This window comes from Taurulus bubalis, assembly GCF_910589615.1.
Source record: "Taurulus bubalis genome assembly, chromosome: 8".
In the NCBI taxonomy this organism is placed as follows: domain Eukaryota; kingdom Metazoa; phylum Chordata; class Actinopteri; order Perciformes; family Cottidae; genus Taurulus; species Taurulus bubalis.
In genome coordinates, this window is record NC_136596.1 from 25962181 (window position 1) to 25985655 (window position 23475).

Consider the following 23475-nt stretch of genomic DNA (forward strand, 5'->3'; position numbering starts at 1 on the left):
AAACACTGAAGTCAAAGCAAATTTAGGAAACTACTGTAAGACATATATTATTATATATTATATATAGATGTTGGCAAAAAGGTCTACTGTTGTCTTTCATAATGCTACGTGCCCCTAAAGATGACATTTTTTGTTCATGTTCAAATATTACCCACTTCAAGCTTTTCCCTGTTTAGATGTTAGATCTCCAAGTCAGGATTAAAAATACAGCATTAACACACACACACACACACACACACACACACACACACACACACACTGACGCTGTAAACTAAAACCTTCAAAGAAGATGATAAAACTCATCACAATTCCTCAAAAATGCATTAAAAAGGTTGGTTTAAAGCCATGCTAGCACCATTCGTCCTCCTCTGCCTCCTGGTAATACCTGTGTGCCGTTACGCCAGAGCCTGCGCTGGTGCTTCCCCCAAAGCGGAAGTGGTACCCGTTGGGCACCCCAAGGTTCTGCTGCGGAGCAGGAAGCAGGGTTCCCATCATGCGAGGCAGTGCGGTCCGAGATGAGAGACCGGCACGGGGGCTGGGTGTCAGTGACCCCGCATCCTGAAAGACGTCCAGCTGTTCCCTGAGGCTGCCGTAGAGGCTGCCCAGAGCATCGCCACGGCTCCTGCCGAGGAAGGGCTCGGAGCTGATGCGAGTGACGGGGCAGGGGAAGTGGCGGGTACTGTGCCGGAGGGCGTCGTGCTCCGACCGGCCGCGGCTCAGCCGGCCAGGACTCAGAGAGGCCTGGCTGGACGCAAAGTGCACAGGGGATGGATTGTCAGTCTTGTAGGCCACCCCAGGCCGCGGGGAGACGGGGGTCTGAGGGAGCTGCCGGCGTCCGCGGCTTGGCGTGCTAGAAGGGGAACTCAGTGCCACTGGGCTGCCTTTAACCCAACCACTGCCCTAGATGAAAATTGGACAAGCAATTTGAAACGATGAGGAAATGATGTAAGGAATGAAAGGAGAAAGGAAGAGGACAGAAGGAGGAAAGGAAATAAACCAACATGTAATATGTGATGACATGAAAGATCATGAAGAACAAATGAGACCGAGAAGACAGAATGAAAGAACAAGCACTAATGGAGAGATAACGACACACAAAATGGATGGAGAATGATGAAAAGAGAAATTGGGAAAAGAAGTGAAAGGCCATGAGAGGCTGCAGTAAAGGCAGACAGAGGAGACAGTAGTAGTAAGAGCATGCAGAGGGACAGAGTACTATCCCTATTAGAGCACTATCTCTACCATGCTGCATCAGCCATCTGCATGTTCACTGTGTTGATACAATGAGCTTGTAATCAGCTGGTCAATGTGGTCACCTCTGTTGTGATATAGTTTAGTTTAGAGTTGATGGATTTATAAACATGTTCATGGATCTCTGAGGCCTCTAGTTTCATGGTGGTAAATACATTCTGCTGCCTGTGGTAATCCTGATAACACTGTTCAGCTTTGGCCGTCTGTGACAGACAAACAGACAACTGGCAGACTAACCTCTTCACAGTTATCTGGAAATCACCTGGACACAATGTTTTACTGACTTAATATGAGAGAAGGATCATATTATAAAATGATCATTTCAAACTGATGTCAAGCTGATGAAAATCAGAGGATAAAGAAAACTTTCTGAACTTGGACACTTCTGACCACTTGACTTTTTAATTCATTCACCTGGTGCAATATCCAATACGTGCAATACGTTTAGGTACTTTTTATATACTTTTTATTACATTTTTTATTCAGTCTGTATATTTAACATTCTTCTTTACTGTTTTATTTTGTTCTATTACTGGTTTACTGTTTATTTATATTACTTGATTTATCTTCTATTTACTTGTGACCAATGCTGCTCTAATCCTGTATGTTCCCCACTGCGGGACTAATAAAGGATTATTTTATCTTGTCTTATTTTAGATATGTGGAGAATGTTAAACTAACTGTAAAGTTGCATCAGAGTTGCTAGCTTACAATATTATCTGCCACTGCAAGCATTTAACAGCCAGTTGTTGATGTTGGGTTTTGGTTGCTTTCATTATTTTCTTTTCTGTTTGTGTATCAAATTGCCTTGTTGTATATTTGTTTTGGGAAAGGGAAGCGAGGGGAGGGGGGCTGTAATGTATACCCTGACCATTTGGTTGTCTGATATGTTAACCTTTCACTCCTTATTTGTGAGGTCTATTGTACATTAAGTCTTGTTTTGTAATTTCTATAAATAAATCATATATAAAAAAAGAGTCGCTGGCTTTACTTTGCTTTTAAGTTGCTGTAGAAATATTATCTGAATACTAAACAGATGTTAAAATTACGGGCTAAGTGAACCAATGTTTCTCTTTTCCTTTTTTTTTAAGCCTAAGGCAGTGTTGTTATACTTTTTATATACGTTTTCAGCGGTGGATTAATCCACATATGGTGCTCTACTCAGTATTGGGTTAGTGTGGGGTTGATTAAAAATAATTTACAGTGTGTGTGTGTGTGTGTGTGTGTGTGTGTGTGTTTATATCTGTCTTTAATTCTATGGTACAAATGAAAAAGTATTACATCTTTTGTTCTTTTGTTTTAATGACTTAACTGTTATTGATTATTCAATGAAAAATACATTTAGTTCAGCTGGACAAATACATAACTGAATATTCAATAACACGTGAACTACACATTTTTAAGATGATTCATGGATGTGAGGGGTTAACTGAAGTGTTACTGTTAAACTGCAATGAGGTCCATCACATCAGCTATAAGCTCATTATCTTGAATTATTTCTCTATATTTAGTTTAGTTACCGTTGGCTTTGCAAATACTGTTCTTCTAGCAATACATGTCACCCTACCATGCCATTATGACACTAGAGGCCTCAACCTCAAATGATTGATCAGGTTCCACACAGGTCTAAATTAATATTGATCTCATTCCTATTATGAGCAGCAGCAGCAGTGCTCTTTGATCTGGAATGAGTTTTCTATATGATAGAAAATAGTATTCAAAGATAGTGAACACTGTCAGATGTACTCATTACAAACCCTTTGAAAACCCCTGGTTTATTCACCTGGTGTAATGCCTCGTCTGTCCCTACTCTACATGCCTGTGCCCTCCCACCTGCTTGTTGCTGGTTTCCTGCCCCTCGCTGGGGGAGGCGGCATAGCTGGCGGTGGCAGATTTGGTGTGGCAGTGTTCCCGGCTGCAGTAGCGGTCGCAGGAGTAGTAGCGCTGCTTGTCCGCTGAGGAATGGTGTTTCCTGTCGTGGGAACGTCCGCGGTCGTGGCCTCGATCTCTGGAGGCAGCCGGGTCAGACGCTGGCTCTCCTGCTGCACCTGCAGAGGAGGACCATATGATGTTTCTGTATTCTAGATAATATGAGAGACCTGGCTGACTTTGGATCATTACGGCTTTGAGTGCCAGTAATCTTGTAAAGGCCTATTTTTCGGCTCAGTAAGAAACAAAGGATAGATGTTCATTATGCACAGCAGGCATTCTGCCTTTGTTTTAAAGGTCTTAAGCTAAGCGAAAGTGTCCCGCTCTGCACGGGTGTGTTTGTAAGTGCTGACTAACCAGCAGAGCTAGGTGGTTGTCCACCCAAAGGTGTATCCAACGACCTCTGCCTCTTCTCCCTGTCTTTATCTCTGTCTCGGCGATGGTGGCAGCGGTGGTGGTGGTGGTGGTGGTGATGATGGTGGTGGTGGGGCCGGTCCTGGCTGGGTTTCTCCAGGATGTAGTCCCTCAGGTTGACCTCCTGGGGTCGCTGTGGGGCCACAGTGGAGACTGAGCGCGTCATTGGACTGGCATCAGGAACAGTCTGAGGTAGAGAGACATGAGAGGCTCACTGACAATCATGTCTGACAAAAGGTTTTCATCCAGCAATCCTACAGATCCAGCTTCCTACAATGACTACAACTGCTCCTTGTTTATCACTGACAGCACACACAGTTCTCACTCGTCCAGCCTCATGCATTTCTACTCCCCATCCATCCACCAGATGCCCTCAGACTTTCCCATCAATCATGAGTCTCATTACCCTGCTCACCTGTTTCCATTTCAACAGCCTTGCAGTGTATGTTCAGTGATTCTCTACCAGATGGTCAGTGATGCTTATGCCTTTGCTTTCAAGACGCTTAAACCTGTTCCTGAAGCGCCCGTCCTGGATTTGTTTCTCATCCTGTTGCCCCAAAAGTCTGCCTGACATCCAGCTTGATCACCCTACCTCTTGACTTGTGTTGGTGTTGTGCTTGCTGACTCAGTGTCAGAGCTTACTGGGACAATTGATGAAACTGAGCCATTGTTAACTAAATGAGTTTCACCTGTGTTCTTCCTACTATGATGTAGGAAAATGTGTGTTGAGTAAAAGGTGTGTGAAAAGTAGGCTGAAGTCTGGAAGCAGGACCCAGTTCATTCTTTAGGACTGCTCACTGAGACACATTCGGAGGAGATAATTACACGAAAATTGTATTTAGTCTTTCATGCGATTAAAGACTCTGACTAAAGAAAAGAAAGAAAGAAAATGATGATATAACATGATTTGAATATCTATTGTGTTTTATAAAAAAATTACTGTAATTAAAAAATGACCACCGTTGGTGGGTACCAAAGTCAGATATTCCCTGTAATCATGGGAGTGTTTTCAGGGAATTAGCTCCTGGTAAGTCCCCCAAGGCCAATTGGTGCCAGGGGAGGGACCAGACTTAGAGCGTTCCCCTGACCCCCCAGGAATGGACAAAGAAGTTGCTGTGGCACCTCGCAGAAACAGAAATCTGGGGCCCCGTCCTGGAGCCAGACGTGGGCGCGGAGCTATAGTGGGACATCTGGGAATCACACTGCTCAGCCTCCCTGAGAAATCTATATTTTAGTCCACTACTTTAGGACATTCACTTTGTTAGTTCTGCCTTATTAAAAATAATCATCTTGAATTCTGTACTTTTCTCTGATCATTATTGCATAAGACAAAATTATGCAGTGCATGACGCAGTGGAGACATTTTGGTATATCTGGACACGTCACTCCCTCTACTTCTATCAGCACAGTCTGCCTCTGACTTTCACAGATATCTAAAAGACCATATCCCTCTTAATTCCTTCAGAGGGACCCTGTAACATTAAAACAGGGCTCTTCAAATATAATTAGGATCATATGTCCCATAGCAGCTGGGTTAAAGTGTGGGAGCAAGAGGCCAGACTGAATCAATGAGGTTTCTCATGTCACCACAGCCCAAAGACAGATTTGAAAGAAGAACAGGTTAGAACAGATTTCATGTCCTGATCCTGGAAAGGCTGAGCTCAAATTCTGCAAAAGAGAAGCAATCTAGCAAGAGTGACGGAACAACTGTTGTGTATGAGGCTGGAGCCTCTGAGATTAGATTGCATAGTACAGTTCCCATCATCACACTCCAGCAAGAGGACAACCAGCATTAATTGAATGTGCGAGAGGATTTCCTACCCTCTGTTCTACAAAGGTGAGAAAAACAACAAAATAGCAAATTAACAAGGGAACCGTCTGCCCTCATTCCTTTCATCCTTTTATTAATCCCCCACTTCTCATTCTCTCCCCTCTACAGTAACCCAATGTCCCTTTGACTGAATCTTGGACCTATAGCCATTTGAAGCCACTATTATCTCTTCAGTTGGCAGCAAGAAAAAAACAATACTGGACAAAACTGGCAGCCTGCCAGAATCTAATCAGATTACCTTAGTGTCTTCCAGAGAGAGCATGCATGAATCGATCCTCATCTTTCAGGAAATGAGGAGTTTATTGTATCGTATAGGATCTAGTGAAATATTAATTTAGAGTGTTTCAGCCTGCACTGGATACATAGTTAATCCCAGCTCATACATGTAAAAACCTTCTATGTGATGGTGTGCTTTGTTTTATTCTCAGTAATATAGGCACAGCAAACGTCTTCCTTGAGCCATGTTAAGCTACATTTAACATATCTCATATTAAATAAAGTTCCAAATACAGCAGTATGTTTGTCTTTGCAAGGTGAAATCAGACATGTAGCTGTGGTCCACTGTCAAATAATTGACAATCCTCTTCCCAGATGAAACAAAACAATTAAAAAAGTAACCTTTGACTCCAAAAAACTATGATGCTTTGAGTTGGCTGACGTGCTACGGTAAGCATATTGTCTCACTTCTGGTTGCCAGCGTATCTGTTATTTTATAGCGACTGTCACAGCTCCAGCTAAGTTAATTGTGTGATATTCTTCAGTACAAGTGGCTGATTACCTGTTGTACATATAAACATTTAAACACTAATAGCGCTCTTCTCTTTTAGCGATTGCTCCCTGGGCGCCTCACAGGGCTGCCCACTGCCCCCATCCAGGGATGGGTCAAATGCAGAGAAGAATTTCCCCAAGGGGATTAATAAAGGATAATTTCTTAATTTCTTTGTTCTTAATCCAACAGTTTTTTTTAGCTACCGTACTTTAGCTTAGCAGCTAGCAATAGCTTACCTCTCTATCTCTCCTGCTCGGCCTTACTCAGTGTGTCACATGTTTAGCCATTCCTCTGGCTTCCTAAAGGATAATGGTACATTTAATAAGTGTAGTTTATAAACTAGGTTGGAGGCGAGGCTTAGTGAGTTGAAGCACGGCTGCGCACCATGGAAGCTCAGTCGTTAGCTACTTAGCCTTGAATGAATTCAATCAAATGTAATAAAAAAATCAAAATAACGCAATAAAAGTTAACACCACCAACACAAGAGTGCAACAAAATAGAATAAATAAATGTTTAATATCAGGTATATCCCTCAAACCTGAAAATTAAAGCAAACATCGCGAAAAGCTTGAAAGGATATGGCGTGCAGGTGGGGACAGAATGCCTACCCCAAGCGAAGGAGGTCAAGTATCTCTGGGTCTTGTTCACAAGTGAGGGTAAGATTCAGCGGGAGATCCACAGGCGGATCGGTGCAGCTGTAGCAGTAAAACAGGCGCTGTACCGGTCCGTCTTGGAAGGCGAAGCTCTCCATTTACTGGTCGGTCTACATTCCAACCATCACCTATGGGCACGAACTCTGGGTCGTGACCGAAAGAACAAGGTCTTGGATACAAGCGGCCAAAATGAGTTTCCTCCGTAGAGTGGCTGGGCTCAGCCTTAGAGATAGGGTAAGGAGCTTGGACATGGAGTTGAGGCGCTACCTCTCGTCTCGAAAGGAGTCAGCTGAGGTGGTTCGGGAATCTAATTTGGTTTTCCGGGCACGTCCAATTGGTAGAAGACCCCGGGGAAGACACAGGACACGCTGGAGGGATAATATTTCCCAGCTGGCCTGGGAATGCCTCGGCATCCCCCAGAATGAGCTGGAAAGTGTTGAGAGAGGGAAGCCTGGGCTTGCTGCCACCGCAACCCGACCCCGGATAAGCGGCTGGTAATGGATGGATGGATGGGACTTCTTCCTCCTCTATGTCTACTTTCGAGTTATGATGATAGTAATGATAGTGTTATGCTTTTAACCCCACCCCACCCACCCTTTGCTCTCCGTCTTTTGTTTAAATATCCAACTTGTTCATGCAGACTGCCTGCACTCTGTACAGTACGACAGCAAATAATAAAACCAACAAAGACAAGTTCTGTTTTCTCAGTATTACTTATTTGAATTTATTTAAGATTCTTCCTGGCATAGGAAATATATTGTATTATTAATGATAAGGAGTATGTATCAACCTTTCAAACCCCTCACAATAGACAACAATACAACATCAAAATGAAACATGACTTTGACCAATGTAAACTAGACTAAATGGGAATGGACCTTTACTTGTATTTCTCTTTTCTAGTCTTTGACCACTCAAAGCACTTTAACACTACATGTCATCATTCACCCATTCACACACTGATGGGAGGAGCTACCATGCAAGGTGCCACCTGACCATCAGGACTAACTAACATTCATACACTGAAGGCACAGCTACCAGAGACATTTGGGGTTAAGTGTCTTATCAAACCTCCGATCCTCTGATTGAATGACGGCCGTGCTCTAGCACTGAACCTAAAAGGTATTTCGTTTTTATAAACTAAAACAAACTGGGACTAAATACTATTTGCATTGTCTAAAACTTAATCAAAAAGAACGTGGTAAAGATGCGGTGTTACCTGCAGCTCAGCATTGAGTCGAGGCATAGAAGCTGCTCTGCTCTGGTTCTCCAGCCCTGAGCCAGGGACTGGGATCGTGCTGCTGGCACTGGTCTCCATCTTCCTCATCTCCACCGATTCCTGGGCATACACACACACCCAAAACCATTAGCATCATTAGGTGTATGGTGGTGGAGAAGAGTAATTATTTCTTTATTTCACCTTAAGCAATAGTATTCTTCAGCAGATGTTTAACAGCTTGAACCCTAGGATAACACTTAGAACTGTATTAAGCAAAGCTTTTAATATAAAACATCTATGCAGGAAATGTTATTGACGGCTTGATAGCAATGTGAATTGAATTAAAGCGTTTTTTTGTGGTAAACAGATTATCAAGATTACCATTATTAGGATTATTTGTATTCTATATTGAAATCATTATTTTACATATATACAGTATATACACCTAGGGCCAATTTAGAGTAACCAATTAATCTAAGCTGCATGGTTGGATATGGTCGTCGGGTTTGAGGCCCCCAGTAGCTTCAGTGAAACAGCGAAGCCAAAGAGTCAAGCTTTGTTCATACTTGAGCGTGGCATTATAGTTGCGCAGAGCTTGTTATAAAAATGCAGAGGTGCACAAGCAAGCGCTGTCACCCCCACCTCATGCAGCTTCACTACAGAGTACAAAGTAAGCTTCAGACTTCGCTTGATGAGGCATTTGCCCGAAGCACTGCAGGTGACAGAAAAGGTGGAGCAACATTATAAACGCATTAACAATCCACACATGCAAGGACATGGTCATGGTACATGTAATCAGTGACATTTGAAATATTTTAAATTCCTCAACTGGTCACCTAGCTTACACGTATATTAAGTGTTGCGTTCGTTCTTAAAATGAACTTTTACTCAGTCGTTACAATAACAGTTATTTAATTACATTTTTATAAACATTCAGTCACTTCACATGACTCTGACTCATGACAAAATCTTCAGTCTCTAGAGACAAATGAAATGTGTTGTATATACACAGCTGTACGGTTCTGCAACAATGAGTTCAATACATTTATCATTACATTTATCACAGCAAGTGCAGTAAATGTGTCTGTCTACAGTACCTGCATGACGGCAGGGTCCGGTGTGTCCTCTGATGGGCCTCTGGGCCTCTTAGCTTGGGGCGCTTCCTTGGGTTTCTCCATCACCCAGGAAGACGATGGCTTGATGTTGTGGTCATAACCTGGCCTGTGTTGCAGCGGTCACAGCTCATCATTATAATAACAACACAGTGCAAACTTAGATCAGAGGTTTACATTTTCAATTGCCAAAATGTAACTTCATTTGACAACTTGATAACATTTAATTTCCATTCCCAATGATGAATGGATGTGTATGCAACCTCGTAGAATTATAATGAATTAACCTTATAACCTTGTACTCCTAGTGGTTTGGGTGCAAACTTAAATTACTCTACAATAGCCATTTGTACATTCTATGATTGCACATTATTTCTAGCTTATCAAGTTTTCTGTATTAAGAATCACATTTAGCAATGTGAGGGTTTTGTTACTGTGTTACATTATTAATAAGTCTTCCCAATATATCATTTTTACATTACTGGTTTATCATACAATATATGGACATGACCTTGATACATTTTTACATTATTGTTGTATTGTACGTTATATGAACATGACCGTGATACATTTTTACATTATTGTTGTATTGTACGTTATATGGACATGACCGTGATACATTTTTACATTATTGAACAGAAGTCAAACATGTGCGCCTTGTTTTCTTTTTCAACGAGGCTAAATACTAGCAAAGTGGCTGAGCCTGAGCAGCCAAATATGGATACAATCCAACCGGCACCCCCTGGCTTAAAAGCTAGCGTATGTAAGCATTTAAAAGTAGATTGCAACGTTTGATGCCAAGTATTTGCACCCCTTTTCAGTCATTGAGAAAAAGGGTATTCGCAGTATGTTGCACACTTTAGAAAAAAGATACAACTTCTCAACATATTTACGGACACAGCAAACTCACACTCTACAACCACCACCACCAAACCACAGCTAGAGTCATGGGATCACTGAGGAAAGCGGGTAGGATGGTAGTAGCACGCTGTGTGTGATATCCATTGCCACATCTTGTGTCACCGTGACCGTGCACTTTATAGTTTCACCGCATGTTCCAGAAAGCAATATTTTTGTATCAGAGCTGGTACAGCATGTTTACTGCTCATTACAGGAGGATTTGGTAGTCTATATTATTTATTAGTGAATATGGGCATCTTTTATGTCAAGTGATTCAGAAGATGCTGATGTCTGTGTTTTTACAACAAGGATGCTGCTACTGGCAGTGTGTATCTTTTCTTGTTGGTTCTTTTTGCAATGCTGGGATATGTGTTGGTAAATGTATTTGTAAATGTAACCATCCAGTTGACACTGCTCTTCTATTTGTTACTACTAATAATAAAAGATGACATCATATAAATTATGGTCTCCTTTTCCACTGCTATGCTGACAACACCCAACCAGGACCCCCACTAACTGACTCTGACTATTTCAAACACCCATCCTTTCTTTTCTTATTAAAATACACTTGCCACTTTATACTCTAAAGTACTGTTATCTGTTTGTTGTTTACCATATTTATCTATTATTGCTTATTGTTTTGTTTTTTAATTATACTAATTTTTTAATTATATTATTTACATTATTTTTCACAGAATCAAATTCCTTCTATGTGCAACGTACTAATACATGATTCTGACATAATTCTATTAGTCTTCACTTTTTTCCTTGGGTAAGTCATGACTTTTCCTCTGGCGGAAAAAGACTACATCTAAACCGAACTTTATCCTAGATGTAGTTTTTTTATGGTACCATACGTTTTAATTCCTGAAGTGTTGAACTTACAGCGTGCCTCCATTGTTAAGGGAGTTGGAGCTCGGTCTGGTCCGTGGCTGGGACTTGGCATGGGATTTGGGCTGGGGCTGAAGCATGCTGGGAGGCTCCACACTGTTTAACATCATAGGCAGATCTTTCTCCTGCATGTGAGTCAGAGGCAGCAATGGCTTAAACAGAGTCCCGACCTTGCACTATGGATGAGAGACGCAAGGCAACATGCTGAAGACATTCAGAGGTAGCAGGCAGAATATTATTGCAACAGCAGGGTCTCAGTGCCACCCGGATGTAGAGACTTGGGCCAACATATTAATGTCTCACTGTCATGTTGTAAGAGGTATATCTGTGTACATCTGAGTGAGTGTTTGTGTGTGTTGAAACAGACATGCACCTGTACAGTCGTCAAATGCATGTCCATCTTAGGCTGTGGCTGCTAAGTATGCCTTTGATAACCAACTACTGGGCACATTTACACTGAAAACATTACATTGTCAAAGCTGTTGATGGATTTATAATCTACCAATGAATAGCTAGTGGATACAAAAACATGTTCTGCATGCAGGCATACCGTCAAAGCGTGTATCAGCCTGTGCAAGCATACTGTATGTTTGGCATGCATAAAGGTTTGCATTAGTACATCCATTGTGTCTGCGCTTCAGTGCACTTGTGTGTGTGTGTGTGTGTGTGTGTGCGCAGTGTGTGTGCAGTGTGCAGGCAATCGTGGTGTAGATGTTGTACCTGGGAGACCGACTCGCCCTGTGGTTGCTGCTGCTGCTGCTGCTGCTGCAGCCTCTTCGCCCGATTCTGCTTATAGTAGTCGAAGATCATCAGGGCCGCATAAACCTTCCCTACAGTCAGTTCATTGGCTGAGGAGAGAAGAAATGATGTGAAGTCAGATGACGGTACAGGAAAAGAACAGGGGGAAAGAAAAGAAGCACTCCATGCTGCATTGCTCTGCCCCAAAGAGGTCATCATAGAAATACGTGGCATGGTCATGCCTCATCTTGCCAGACTGGTGGTCATCCTGCTACCTGGAAGCTTAAGGCAGGTCGTCTGCTTTCTCTTTGCCACCGATCTCTCCGGATTAAAGAAAAAAAAGCTTGAGGCATCCTTATCCTTAGGCTGGAGGAAGCAAGACCTTATAAGAGATACCGTCACCCTCTCCTGCAGGAAGAAGCTCATCTCCAACATTTCTCCTGCATCAGTGAAGCCAACTGGACTTATATTGCTGTAAACTAATCTGGAGCTGAGACTTTAAGTAATGCACTATAGATCCTGTCTGCAATGCACTCACCCTGTTATTGCTGACCCTCACCCATGTGTATTGTGTGGATTGTGGATGTTTCTCTCTCCAATCGTCCATCAGGTGTGCAATGATACTCTAAAGGCTGTGAGATGACTGTGTATTGGGTTCCTCACTTGTCCCGTCTAGAGTGCAGTTAGAATCACCACCAATAATGAATTGATCCTGATCATAATTCCTTCATTTTTTAGCATGGTTTGGGGCATAAGCAGAAATAGAGCTTACCCTGACAATCAGCAACCAACCCTTCATCACTTCAGTAGAGGACAAGACATTTGCATTCACAGTTGTTCTAAACAGAACAGCTACCCTGCACTAATACTAGTGGCATGGCACACTATCCATCCCACCATGAGCCCCAATCCCACTCGTCTAATATAATGGTGTGTGTCTCTTGCATAAACCAAACATCAACCTCTTATTTTTAGAGACTTGTGCCTGTCTCTCCCACCATTGATGTTTAATGACCCAATTTGAAGGCTTCGCATGGAGAGATCAGAGAAGAGAACAGGCAAGATAAAACAAGCAGAGATCTGTGATTCTGTTGCAGGTTTCACTAACAGATACTGCATCTGGCTCAGTCATAGTCCATGTCTTCTCCACATGAGGTTCTAGTGTAAGTTCAGTCATGACTTGTGTGCTTAGGCATGTAGTTTATTTCTCATACATCTGCCAATCTCTCCTCACACATGTTCCTTGCTGTCATGGTTCGGGGCTGTCAATCATGATATCAGCTGTTTAGATCAGCTGTTCTCCTCTAATCAATAAAGATTACATTGCTAGCCTATCCTCTTGCTGCGGTCTCTTTTTACATATGATTGTCTCTCTGCCTTTAGTATGTTCATGCTGCCATTTCGCACCCCTCCACCTCCCCATCTCCGCCAATCTTCGCAGACCTGTCCCTGATAAACATGTGTGTTGTATCAGCTGATGAACATGAGCCAAACCTTTCAATAATACAACCACTACTTTAGTCATTCTTGATGCAGAGGATCGTGTCCTCACTGGTCACCAGCAGCCAACAAAACCTCCTCCACAGTGACCGGACTATCTCGTCCCAGCCGGATAGACGAGGTGGCATCTCAGAGGACCGAGAGCAGGAGAGATCATTCTGCTGACTCATTCCTTCCTTTTTGATTTATCTCTATTTACCTGCTTGTCTCCTTAATGCTTAATTTAACAAAAATCTTTATAAACAAGGAACTTCTTACAGTGATTTGATTAATTAAAAAAGGTTCAAGGTAAACAAAAGCATCTTGATGGAAATGATGGGAAAAACCTAACATGTCATTCAGACTAGTGTAGTTTGACTTACTATTTGCATTAGATCTAAGGATTGGTTTGCTGTTACACAACATGGAACTTTCCAAGGAAACCACAGGTGTTTTGTTGTAAACACACTGTAAAATTTGTGCCATGATTTAAAAAAATGCCCCCACAGATATTGTGTAGTATGATCCTACACAATAATAATAAATGTTTCGACCCCACCATATACCTTATAGTTGGGCTAACACACCATCCTCAGCTTCCATGTACCCTACACTACACTGATGTACACATAACAAGCCTTTTTATTTTGTGTTGTGCATACATTTCAGTTACTTTTGAGTGTGCGTAAGAGTTCAATATGTAGATAATGGTGACATGCTTACGTTTATGTGGTGTCACCAACAGATCCATGGTCTTTTGAGAGAGACTGGGCCACACTGTAGACAATTCCTTCTTTAACTCAGCGTCAGATAAGCGCTGCGCTACCATGCCTGGAAATCCACAGAGAGACATTTAAACCTAGTTTATTAAAACACATCCCCATATACAGTTGTTGTTTTTTTAAAGGGGGGAAAGACTAAAACCGGTAACATCTTCCAACTGATGTATGACACAAAGCAAGCAAAGCAGTAAATCAGTTGTTCTTGAGGTGAGGCACGAGGAGACATTCTCATTAAAAGTGCAGATAGAAACTATGATGCCAGAAGAAAAAATTCAGCAGCCCAGCACAAAGCCTTCTAATGAGGACAATGAAAGCACGATCTGCTTATTTCTAGCTCCGAGAACAATAAATAGCAGATGGCTCTGTGTCGCTCTGGCTGGGACTGGCTGGCCGCTAAAGGTACCATTTTACATAACATAAACTTTCAAGGCATTTTTCATTCATTTGACATTCATTTGTTATGTGGTAACATTTTAAATGCACTGCAAAAACTGACCTTAATTAATACAGTTGCAATGTTGAACAATCTGTCCAAATCTTTGATAGCTTTTTAGTTTTCCACATATTGTCAATCATATTGATGATATGATATGATATGGATTTCCTAGGTAGCCTCTAAAATGACTTCAATAGATGGACTAGAAAGCCCTTATGTGCAAAGGCACATGCAGAGGTCGGCAGAAAATGCTCTTGGTAGGTCACCGAAACTCTGAAATTGTCAGTTACTCTCAACACAACTTTGACTGGCTTGTTCTGGTAGATCTACAGTTTGTTTGTTCTCAAACCAACATTATTAATACGTTGTATTTTCTAAAGATGTAAAACCAGATAGCAGGTCATTACATTAGTCTATTCTAGTCATTTTTATTATCTTCTATTCTAATGAGGTGTGGTGTGTTTTACTGACCTGAGGCCAGTTTGATCTCGAGGGCAGTACGAATCAGGGCCATCAGGGTGGAGGTGAAATGGACACTGTTGTCATCAGCGATTGGCATGTTCATTTTGACGAGGCGCTGAGGAGAGGAGGTGAGTGGTGACAGAGACTTTAGATGACCCAGTAGCACCCGGCCCCATCACCACAGACAATTCACCCAGAGAAATCCATCTGTGTGCTGCAGATATTCAATATCCTCTATGGCTTCACTCTCTAAGCATACATTAAAGTACAGTAAAGGTTATTTAGTCAATTTTGTTGAAAATGTGCAAGTTTGGTCATATCCCATGTTACTGAGACAAAGTTCAGCACACAAAAAGCCTTCTCTACTAGTACGCACAGAGGAGACAAACTAGACATTCACATTCACTGCTATTGGCTACAGTATGCACTACGCTGCAAGTCAAAGTGCACTGGTGCAAGACTGACATTGAGCGAAAAAATGTGGAGTAGGCATGTAACGCATAACCATGGAGGTGCATCGACAGTCGCAGGAGCTCGACTCTGTGGTTGCTATCCTAACAATCATCAGCTTGCAGTTGAGGGGGTTGAGGATGCTGTACATAAAAAGTGGCAGCTAGCAATAAAGAGTGTCCATTCCACAAAGCCTGGGCAGCCTTAGTAGGAAGACGTGGTTCATATAGAACGAATGGCACCAGCAGAAGCACATAGAATGCTGAGGGATTGTTATTGTAAGAGTTGAGCTCCCCTGAACACAAAAAGCATTCACCTACATGTGCTATCAGTGGCAGTGCAGAAAGTAAGAAAGATCAGTCAGAATGAGAAAGAGATGAAAAGATGAGAGTAAAACTCAAACACACGTACAACCACGGAAATTTGCATGTGGTCACACATTCACCAAAACATACATACATACAACTGCAGGCTGCCCAATTAGAAAAACAACAGTATAGACCAACGTGATCTCACAGAAATACGTGGAATGACTACAGTTTCTTAACAAAGCAATAATGTGTAAAATGACATACCATGGGAACAATTTAAAGTTAGGTCTAGGCAACAAAACAAAATGATTAAGTCATGGAAATAAAACGTCCTTTGGGTTAAAACAAATCATTTTGTTATGTATTCTGTGTAATTTGAAATAACTCCGGGGACACCAACACTGATCTCATGGGTGAAAGTCCCCATGTTTGACCCACACTCCTCCCTGTGCTGACTTACTTTTGTTAAACCTGGGAATTTGTGTTTCCCCCAACATAAGAATTCTAATTTACTTTGGATTGACAGTGTTTCTCGTGGTTTTGGCACATCATTTAACCAGTATGTGCCAGAAAAATGTCACCTGCTGGCCGTTGTTATTTCATTTATTTCTGTGAGAGCATGCTGATTCCAAAGACAAGTGTTTTAGACCAATTGCTTGTCTAAAAATGGAATTGAATGAGATCTTATATTGAATGAAATCTTATATTTTACTTAAATTAAAACTTTACAGCCATATTGTTTCCACATGGACTGTAAACAAGCACCATTTAAACTTACATTGTGAGTAGATCCCAACATGCATTATTAGGTAGGCGGAGCCTGTGGACTTGTCAACTAACGTGGTGAATCTCAACAGAAATGTCAAGCAGTCACATGACAGATGGAGACAGTTGAAGGCATTAAATAAACCCAGAACAGTGCACAACTTCTGAATGTCAAAAACAAATTACTTTTGTAATAACAGAATTTCAACATATGAGTCGAATGCAATTTACAAAGTCTCAAAAAGCTTTATTTATATAATTTCCATGGTAGTCTATTGGCCATATTATATTATACATTCTATTGGCCTGTTCTGTAGCCCTGCTAGTTTCTCTATTTGTAAGTACTGATTCTGTCCTTCTGTCTGTGCTATTCCAATACAATCTAAATGTAATTGCTGGGGATTAATAAATGCTTTTCTCAACTTCTCTTCTCCAGCAGGCGAATGTTCCTTCTGCTTTAAGAAGCTACTTGGAGTCCCTGGAGAAGCTTGCTAGCTTGCTTACTACTGCTAGCTTAGCTGCCCCTGGCCATCATGTGACTTTGGCCTTGATCACATTGTCAATATATTTCAACTTGTTGAACACATCTTAAGAATGTGATCACAGAGAGCCACGTCATTTACTTCTGGCTGAGATCTGATCGCAATGTAGCAAAACCACCGCGAGATTTTGATGATGGTAATCGCATTGACGGACAGTTTTCTTGGTCCAGATAAGATCACTTGTTATTATCAGGTGGATTTAGCCAAAAATAAAGAAAAATGTAAAATAAAATAAAAACAATGACATATTTGCATTAATGCTGTGCAGCACAAACGTTCTAATACAAAAACAGATGCACGCAGTAGTACACACACACAGAAATATTTCTAACATCTAGCAGTGGATAGACCAGGATGAGGTGAGAGAGGGAATGGCCAGCAAAGACAGAACCACAAAGTGAAAAGCACACAGAGAAAGTATTGCTCCCACAGAAAAGCAACAAAAGCCACACACACACACACACACACACACACACACACACACACACACACACACACACACACACACACACACACACACACACACACACACACACACACACACACACACACACACACACACACAGTTGCTGGTAGACCTGGCTGTTTATTTTTCTTCCGGAAAAAGGTTGCGTGATAGGGGCTTGACGAATCAGTTTCCAAACGTATCCGTTTTCGGTGCTATAAAACTCTGGCGTAGTGTGAACGCTCAGTGTAAATGGAGCAAAAGATATGCATTTTAAAATGGAAACGTAGTAGTGTGGAAATGGCCTTAGTTAAGCTCCATGTAAATATAAATAGTGATTGGTATTAGCCGACACAAAGGAACAGTAAAGACAGGAAAGATGAGTTAGGGGCTTATATATATATATATATATAAAATAGCAGAGCACGAGCAAAACAAACTGAAGAAACGAGGGAACACTGCAGAGCACAGACATTGCCTTGAGTTCACGCCAATGATAAAGATAGATTGTTGAGCAAAGGTAAGAAGGTGGAGGAAGAGGAGGGTCTACCTTGTAGGCGACTCTTGGTGGACATTTCTTTCCCAAACCTAAGGGTGGGGACATGTGGAGCAGCATCTGATACATATCGAGGTACTTGATACGGCCACTTCACAGGGTAAGAAAAAAATAAAATAAAAAAATGCAAACAGAGGAGAATGGGGAGTTAGAGAACGAGGAGAGGAACAAAGGGCAGGAACCAACAAAAAAGAGAATAATGGACAGAAAAAAACAGAAATCTGTTGTTAATAGATTTCCGAGAGTGAGATGTGAGGTGGATGTCATCCTCGGCCTCTTGGCGGGGCACAGGGATGCATCAATGTGGAACTCAGGATCCCTGACAGGAAACATGGAATGGTAAAGAGTGAGTTTGGTAGGAGAAGAGAGGAGGGCAGAGAAAAGGGGAGGATGGCTTGACCCAACACACAGAATGCTGATGGGAGGAAAGATAAATGACAGCATTGTAACTGGGATGTCTGCCTCAGCATGCTAGCAGACATCCCACTGGTACTTCAACCAGGGTGCACGGAGACAAAGGTTTCAATGCCAGCCCAGGTTTTGGTTTGGAGCATAGCCCCGCTTCATGAAAACATCATATGACATTCTTCATTCTCTTGATCTCTTGATTCAGATTTCTTTTAAAGACAAGTCAAATACATTTGTATTTATCTAGCCCAATACATCATAACACAAACCTGCTTCAAGGTTTTACAATCTGCACAGCATAGACTGCCTCTTTTCTTAGACCTCCAATGTAGGATCACGACTTTGGAGGGTTAAAGCATCACAGACAGGAGAAAGTAGGCGTGGCAGGCAGCATGTTGGAAAATGCTGTGGCTTTGAAAGCTTTGTTTCCACTCCGGCATCATCAACCAAAGCCAGTCAGTTTGAGGGGGAGCGGGTGCTCATGTAAAGGCGATTTCATTGGTTCACAGCCATTCAATTAAGTCTTTTGGCATAGAAGTACAGAAAGCACCCTAGTGACGGAAATGTCTGGTATTTGCAAACCTTGTATGCTACCCTATTAGGGCAGTTCTTCCCTAAGCCAAGGGGCGGTGATATAATGCGTAACAAATTGTACATATCCTTATAGGACATCCGTCCGCTGTGGAAAAGAACAAGCACATAAATACACAAACATTCAAGACAGTTTAAAATAAATCAATGATCATCAGTGGGCTGACTGCATACAACAAGGTACAGGAACAAGGCTTGTGCATGATGCCTTTTTTAGTCACCTTAGTCACACGGAAACAGGAAAGAGAGGAGTAAAGTTAGGCTATCTGTTCACCCCACTTTACATTGTATGCCACTCTCTGGGGCGCAGAGGGAGGTGTGAACGTACCATGCAGCCGGGTCGTACTCGGCCCAAACCCGGATGAACTCATCGAGGTGATGAGGTCCCAGGATGGAGGAGTCTCTGGTTAGGTACTCAAAGTTATCCATTATGACAGCCACAAACAGGTTCAGCATCTGTAACACAACCATTAAGTAGCAAGTTGCGCCTTGACTTGGTCGCAGAAATACAACAATAAAGAGTGTATTCAATTCAACTGATCTCAATGACATATAGCATGATCAGCTGAGCCGCTAGTGGAGGCGAATCAAATCTCCGACAGTCTTGACAGTGCCGACCTTCAAGAGAAGAGAGAGCCTTATAGCATTATATTTCAGCATTTTAGCTGTGTTTGTATAAACTACACACTTCAAAATATAGTAATACACTAAAAGTCAGTATTGTGGTGGCAAAATGTAGCTTCAGTTGAGTCTTTTTAAACTGAAATCACGAATATCATAAAACGGAACTTGTCTATGAAATACTGTATTCTTGCAAGAAGAGGCACAGTTATACAGAGTCACAAGTGAGAACAGAGTTATATAGAGAGGGACCAGGATGGGAGTGGTATTGATTACGACATAGAGATGTATCAATCCTGCTTGTAATTTATGACCTGTCCATATAAGTACTTTATTACTTAACGACAGGTACTTTATTACTTAACAGCAGGTAAAGGGGTGTATATGCCATTAACCAGCTGCTGCATAACCCACAAGTCACCCAATGCAGAGTAACAATAACAGCTTGTATACCAGTTCACTTCGATAAGAAATACAATACAACAGGGAATATAAAATTACCGTTACAGTATACACCGAGTCAAATTACATTTATTGACACTCCTACAAGAACATCACATCTGACAGCATACATGTAACAGCAGTTACATGGACTACATTTACGTTCAGTACTAACCAGAAAGGAGCAGAGGAAGATGAAGGAGACAAAGTAGAAGTAGGCAAAATCACTGCCACACTCTTTTCCGTGGGTCCCTGACCGCTCGTCACAAGCCCGGTGACTCAAACAGGATAACATGATCTCGTGCCAGGCCTCGCCAGTTGCACTCCTGATGCACATACAAACACAGATAAGAAGAGATAAACAAGAGACATACAGTCCAGCCTCAACAACACTACACAGACAAGGTTGCATTTTTTTGATAATAGAAACTCAAGAAGTTAAAGAGTAAACGCTTTTCTAGTCTTCCGACCACTCAAAGTGCTTTAGCACTAAATGTCATCATTGACCATTAACACGCATTCATACACGGATGACAGGGCACATCACCATGGACTAGCGAAGCCGAGGATCAAACTGCCGATTCTTTGATTGAATGACGACCCTGCACATAGACCACAATTACATTGAAAATGTGCAGTGTGCTTGTAGATAGACTTTATTGTGAAACCTTGTTTTATGTTGCTTTATTAATGTTTTACTTAAAGCTTCAACATTTCTCTATTAAATACTGATGTTTAAATAAGCAACAATCAAACATTCTTAGGTATTATTTAATTATAAGAGTTTAACACTCAAAGACTCAGCTAATCATCTGATCTGCTGCTCATTAGAAGAATGGAGGTGTGTTTATGCAGAACTAGTTGTTAGAACCACTTCTTAACTCCAAATAGATTCAAATAATCCACAAAAAACACATGACTATTTTATAAAAAATGTTTACTGTTAAAGATGAAATGCCCATCAGTAAAGTAAGTAGTTAAAATAGGCTTCAACTCGATCAGCCAACATTAAAATATTGCAAATAATACACATGAATGCATCAGTACTAATCTCTAATAATGTAACACTCTGCATTCTCTGTATCTGGCCTTTGATATTAGTATATTTTACAGATAATTCTCAGAAGTACAGTTTTGTGGGAAGATGCCAAACTGCCTGCGAGTCTTACAGTTGAGTTGGAGTGTTTCTTGTTCGTATACTTTTGGTCCAACGTCATCTTTAAAAAGCACTATTGTTTTGGTGGAGTTGCTCATTCCTTAATGGGCTGTCTGCCCATCTGGGCATGCTATGTATATATTTATAGCATGCCCAAATTCATAACGTTTCTTATACCTGAACAGCAGCATGAGCGCTTGGAGGAAAGTACGGAAGTTGTTGTGGTGATTGATAGCTGTGTCTTCATTCAGCGCAATGTTGCCAAACACCTACACATAGACACAGGGAGGAACATGGATTTGTACCATCTTAGCAATGTGTAAATTATGTTTTTCACGATCCGGCTAAAACATTTAAATGGTGAACTACAATATGAATAGCATGACCTCCGTGACCACAGCATCACCCACCTGCATCCCAATGATGGCATAAATGAAGAACAGCATAGCAATCAGAAGGCAAACATAAGGCAGGGCCTAAAAAACAGGAAACAAATGTAATTAATAACATTCATCACCATGAGTCACTCGTTGACTGAAGGATCCACACACATGCATGTTCTTATGGAGAGATGCTAGTCAGTGTGATGGGAAGGCACTTGGTCAGGCACCCCAAACAGTCAGCAGCAGCAGCTGGAGATGTACTTGCTTTTTAACCACGCTTTGACGTCGACAACCCTTCACTTGCTACTCCACGTGTTTCTGGAGGATTCTAATAGAGAGCACACCAGAGAACTCTGACCACACAGCGATTCCGGATTTGCATGATAAAAGACGTAACCAATGAACATGGCGAGACTTGAGGAGATTACTCAATTATTCATTTTGAGATCACGCCATCATTGCTTTGACACTGCGTACCGTTCATTTCGTTAGGGGGAGATACACCAAATCTGGAGCACAAATGCGAAGACGTGCTGGAACCCAGTATGCTTCAATTTGTGAGTTAGTTTGCTGCAGTCAGTTGGCGGTGCTTGGTTTTAGCTCGATTAGTCACAAACCTTTCATTTTACAACAGTACCCTAAAATATGTTCCAGGAAAATATTTCGACAAGTTTTTCTTCTGAGTTTTGCAAGCCTTAAAATCAGGCCTCCTTCTGGAACACCTTTTTTTCAAAGTTGTAAAACCGCTGACAACTGAATCAAGGGTTATATTCCTTCATGTGAAGGCTGGCCCGAGGTTTGGGAGGCGTGGGTAAAGGAAACACCAGTGCGCTTGCTCCATAGCCCCGTAGATGCGCCAATGAGCAACTTTCAAAGGAATGAACGGGACCCTGCCTCCAACACTGTATCCAGTTCCCTTTATATATCCATGGTTGCAATGGACAAACCTCTATTGCTTCGAGGTTGAGTCATGATTGTGCTAATTCAGATACAGCAAATGTTCAGTCAACTCTGGATCTCCTGCTCTCCATAGGAAATGAATAGACTTCCTATACACCAATGGATCCAGCGCATCTCCACCTTGAGAAAGTGCACAACCAACGCTCCACCAAATGGTCACAGGATTTGCGAGGTAGCCATCGTGCAAATGCGTAGTGAAAAAGCAAGTACATCTCTGGTTTTAGGGCTTCAGTGCCTGACTCAAGGTCACCTCTGAAGTGTTGGCAGTGTACAGGAGGTGAACTGGGAAGTCTCCAGTTACCAGTCCACACTCTGTACTGATTGGTCCAGCTGCCGCCACACAAGTTACTATATATGGTTGTGTGTTTGTGAACGTTCAGTCAGTAAGCAGGTGATACTGTACGTGAGCACCTTGAAGGACTGGACAAAGGTCCACAGCAGGATGCGGATGGTGTAGCCCTGTCTCAGCAGCTTAATGAGCCGAGCGGCTCGAAACAGCCTCAGGAAGCTCAGGTTCAGCAGTCTATCCTGTTATACACAGACAGAACATCAAATAACCTTAGAAGGCACTGATAAACACGGAATGATCAGGGCTGCATTGTGTTATAAGTCACTGGTTAAACTGGGAACTAAATATCACATGGTATCACGTGGGTGATTGAGTAAAACATACAAGGCCCAGCTGTCAAGTCATTTAAGAGACATTAACGATCCAATTACAGACCTCAGGTGAATGTGGGCACATTAAAAAAGAAGTTTACACCATTATTATTTTTTTATTGTGTTGATGTTTTAGACAGGTGGTTACTTATTTGTGTCATGTATTGCATTAATCCACAGTTTGTTTCTGCATTTGTGAATTTAGTGAAACTATTTATACATCACAACAACGACTCTCCAGTAATCAGGGTTAAGGCGTAAAGAAGGCATTCATCAGGGATGTTGAACCATTTGCTTTGCAAGAAAAAAAGTCTAAAAGT

The 23475-nt window shown here is 41.8% G+C and overlaps 1 protein-coding gene across 1 annotated transcript in view; it reads right to left on the reverse strand.

Annotated features, from left to right (window-relative positions):
* Positions 1 to 348: 348 nt before the first annotated feature.
* cacna1ba (calcium channel, voltage-dependent, N type, alpha 1B subunit, a) overlaps positions 349 to 23475 on the reverse strand; it is a gene marked incomplete at both ends in the record, with an annotated part of 120532 nt that continues 97405 nt past the window's right edge. The window contains 15 exons of the mRNA XM_079221877.1: positions 349 to 900; positions 3085 to 3299; positions 3538 to 3781; positions 8067 to 8186; positions 9164 to 9287; positions 10964 to 11145; positions 11690 to 11817; positions 13910 to 14017; positions 14876 to 14981; positions 17930 to 18026; positions 19263 to 19390; positions 20172 to 20322; positions 21330 to 21421; positions 21563 to 21628; positions 22907 to 23023. Coding sequence (XP_079078003.1) covers positions 349 to 900; positions 3085 to 3299; positions 3538 to 3781; positions 8067 to 8186; positions 9164 to 9287; positions 10964 to 11145; positions 11690 to 11817; positions 13910 to 14017; positions 14876 to 14981; positions 17930 to 18026; positions 19263 to 19390; positions 20172 to 20322; positions 21330 to 21421; positions 21563 to 21628; positions 22907 to 23023 — 2430 coding nt within the window. The remainder of the gene's footprint in view (positions 901 to 3084; positions 3300 to 3537; positions 3782 to 8066; positions 8187 to 9163; positions 9288 to 10963; positions 11146 to 11689; positions 11818 to 13909; positions 14018 to 14875; positions 14982 to 17929; positions 18027 to 19262; positions 19391 to 20171; positions 20323 to 21329; positions 21422 to 21562; positions 21629 to 22906; positions 23024 to 23475) is intronic.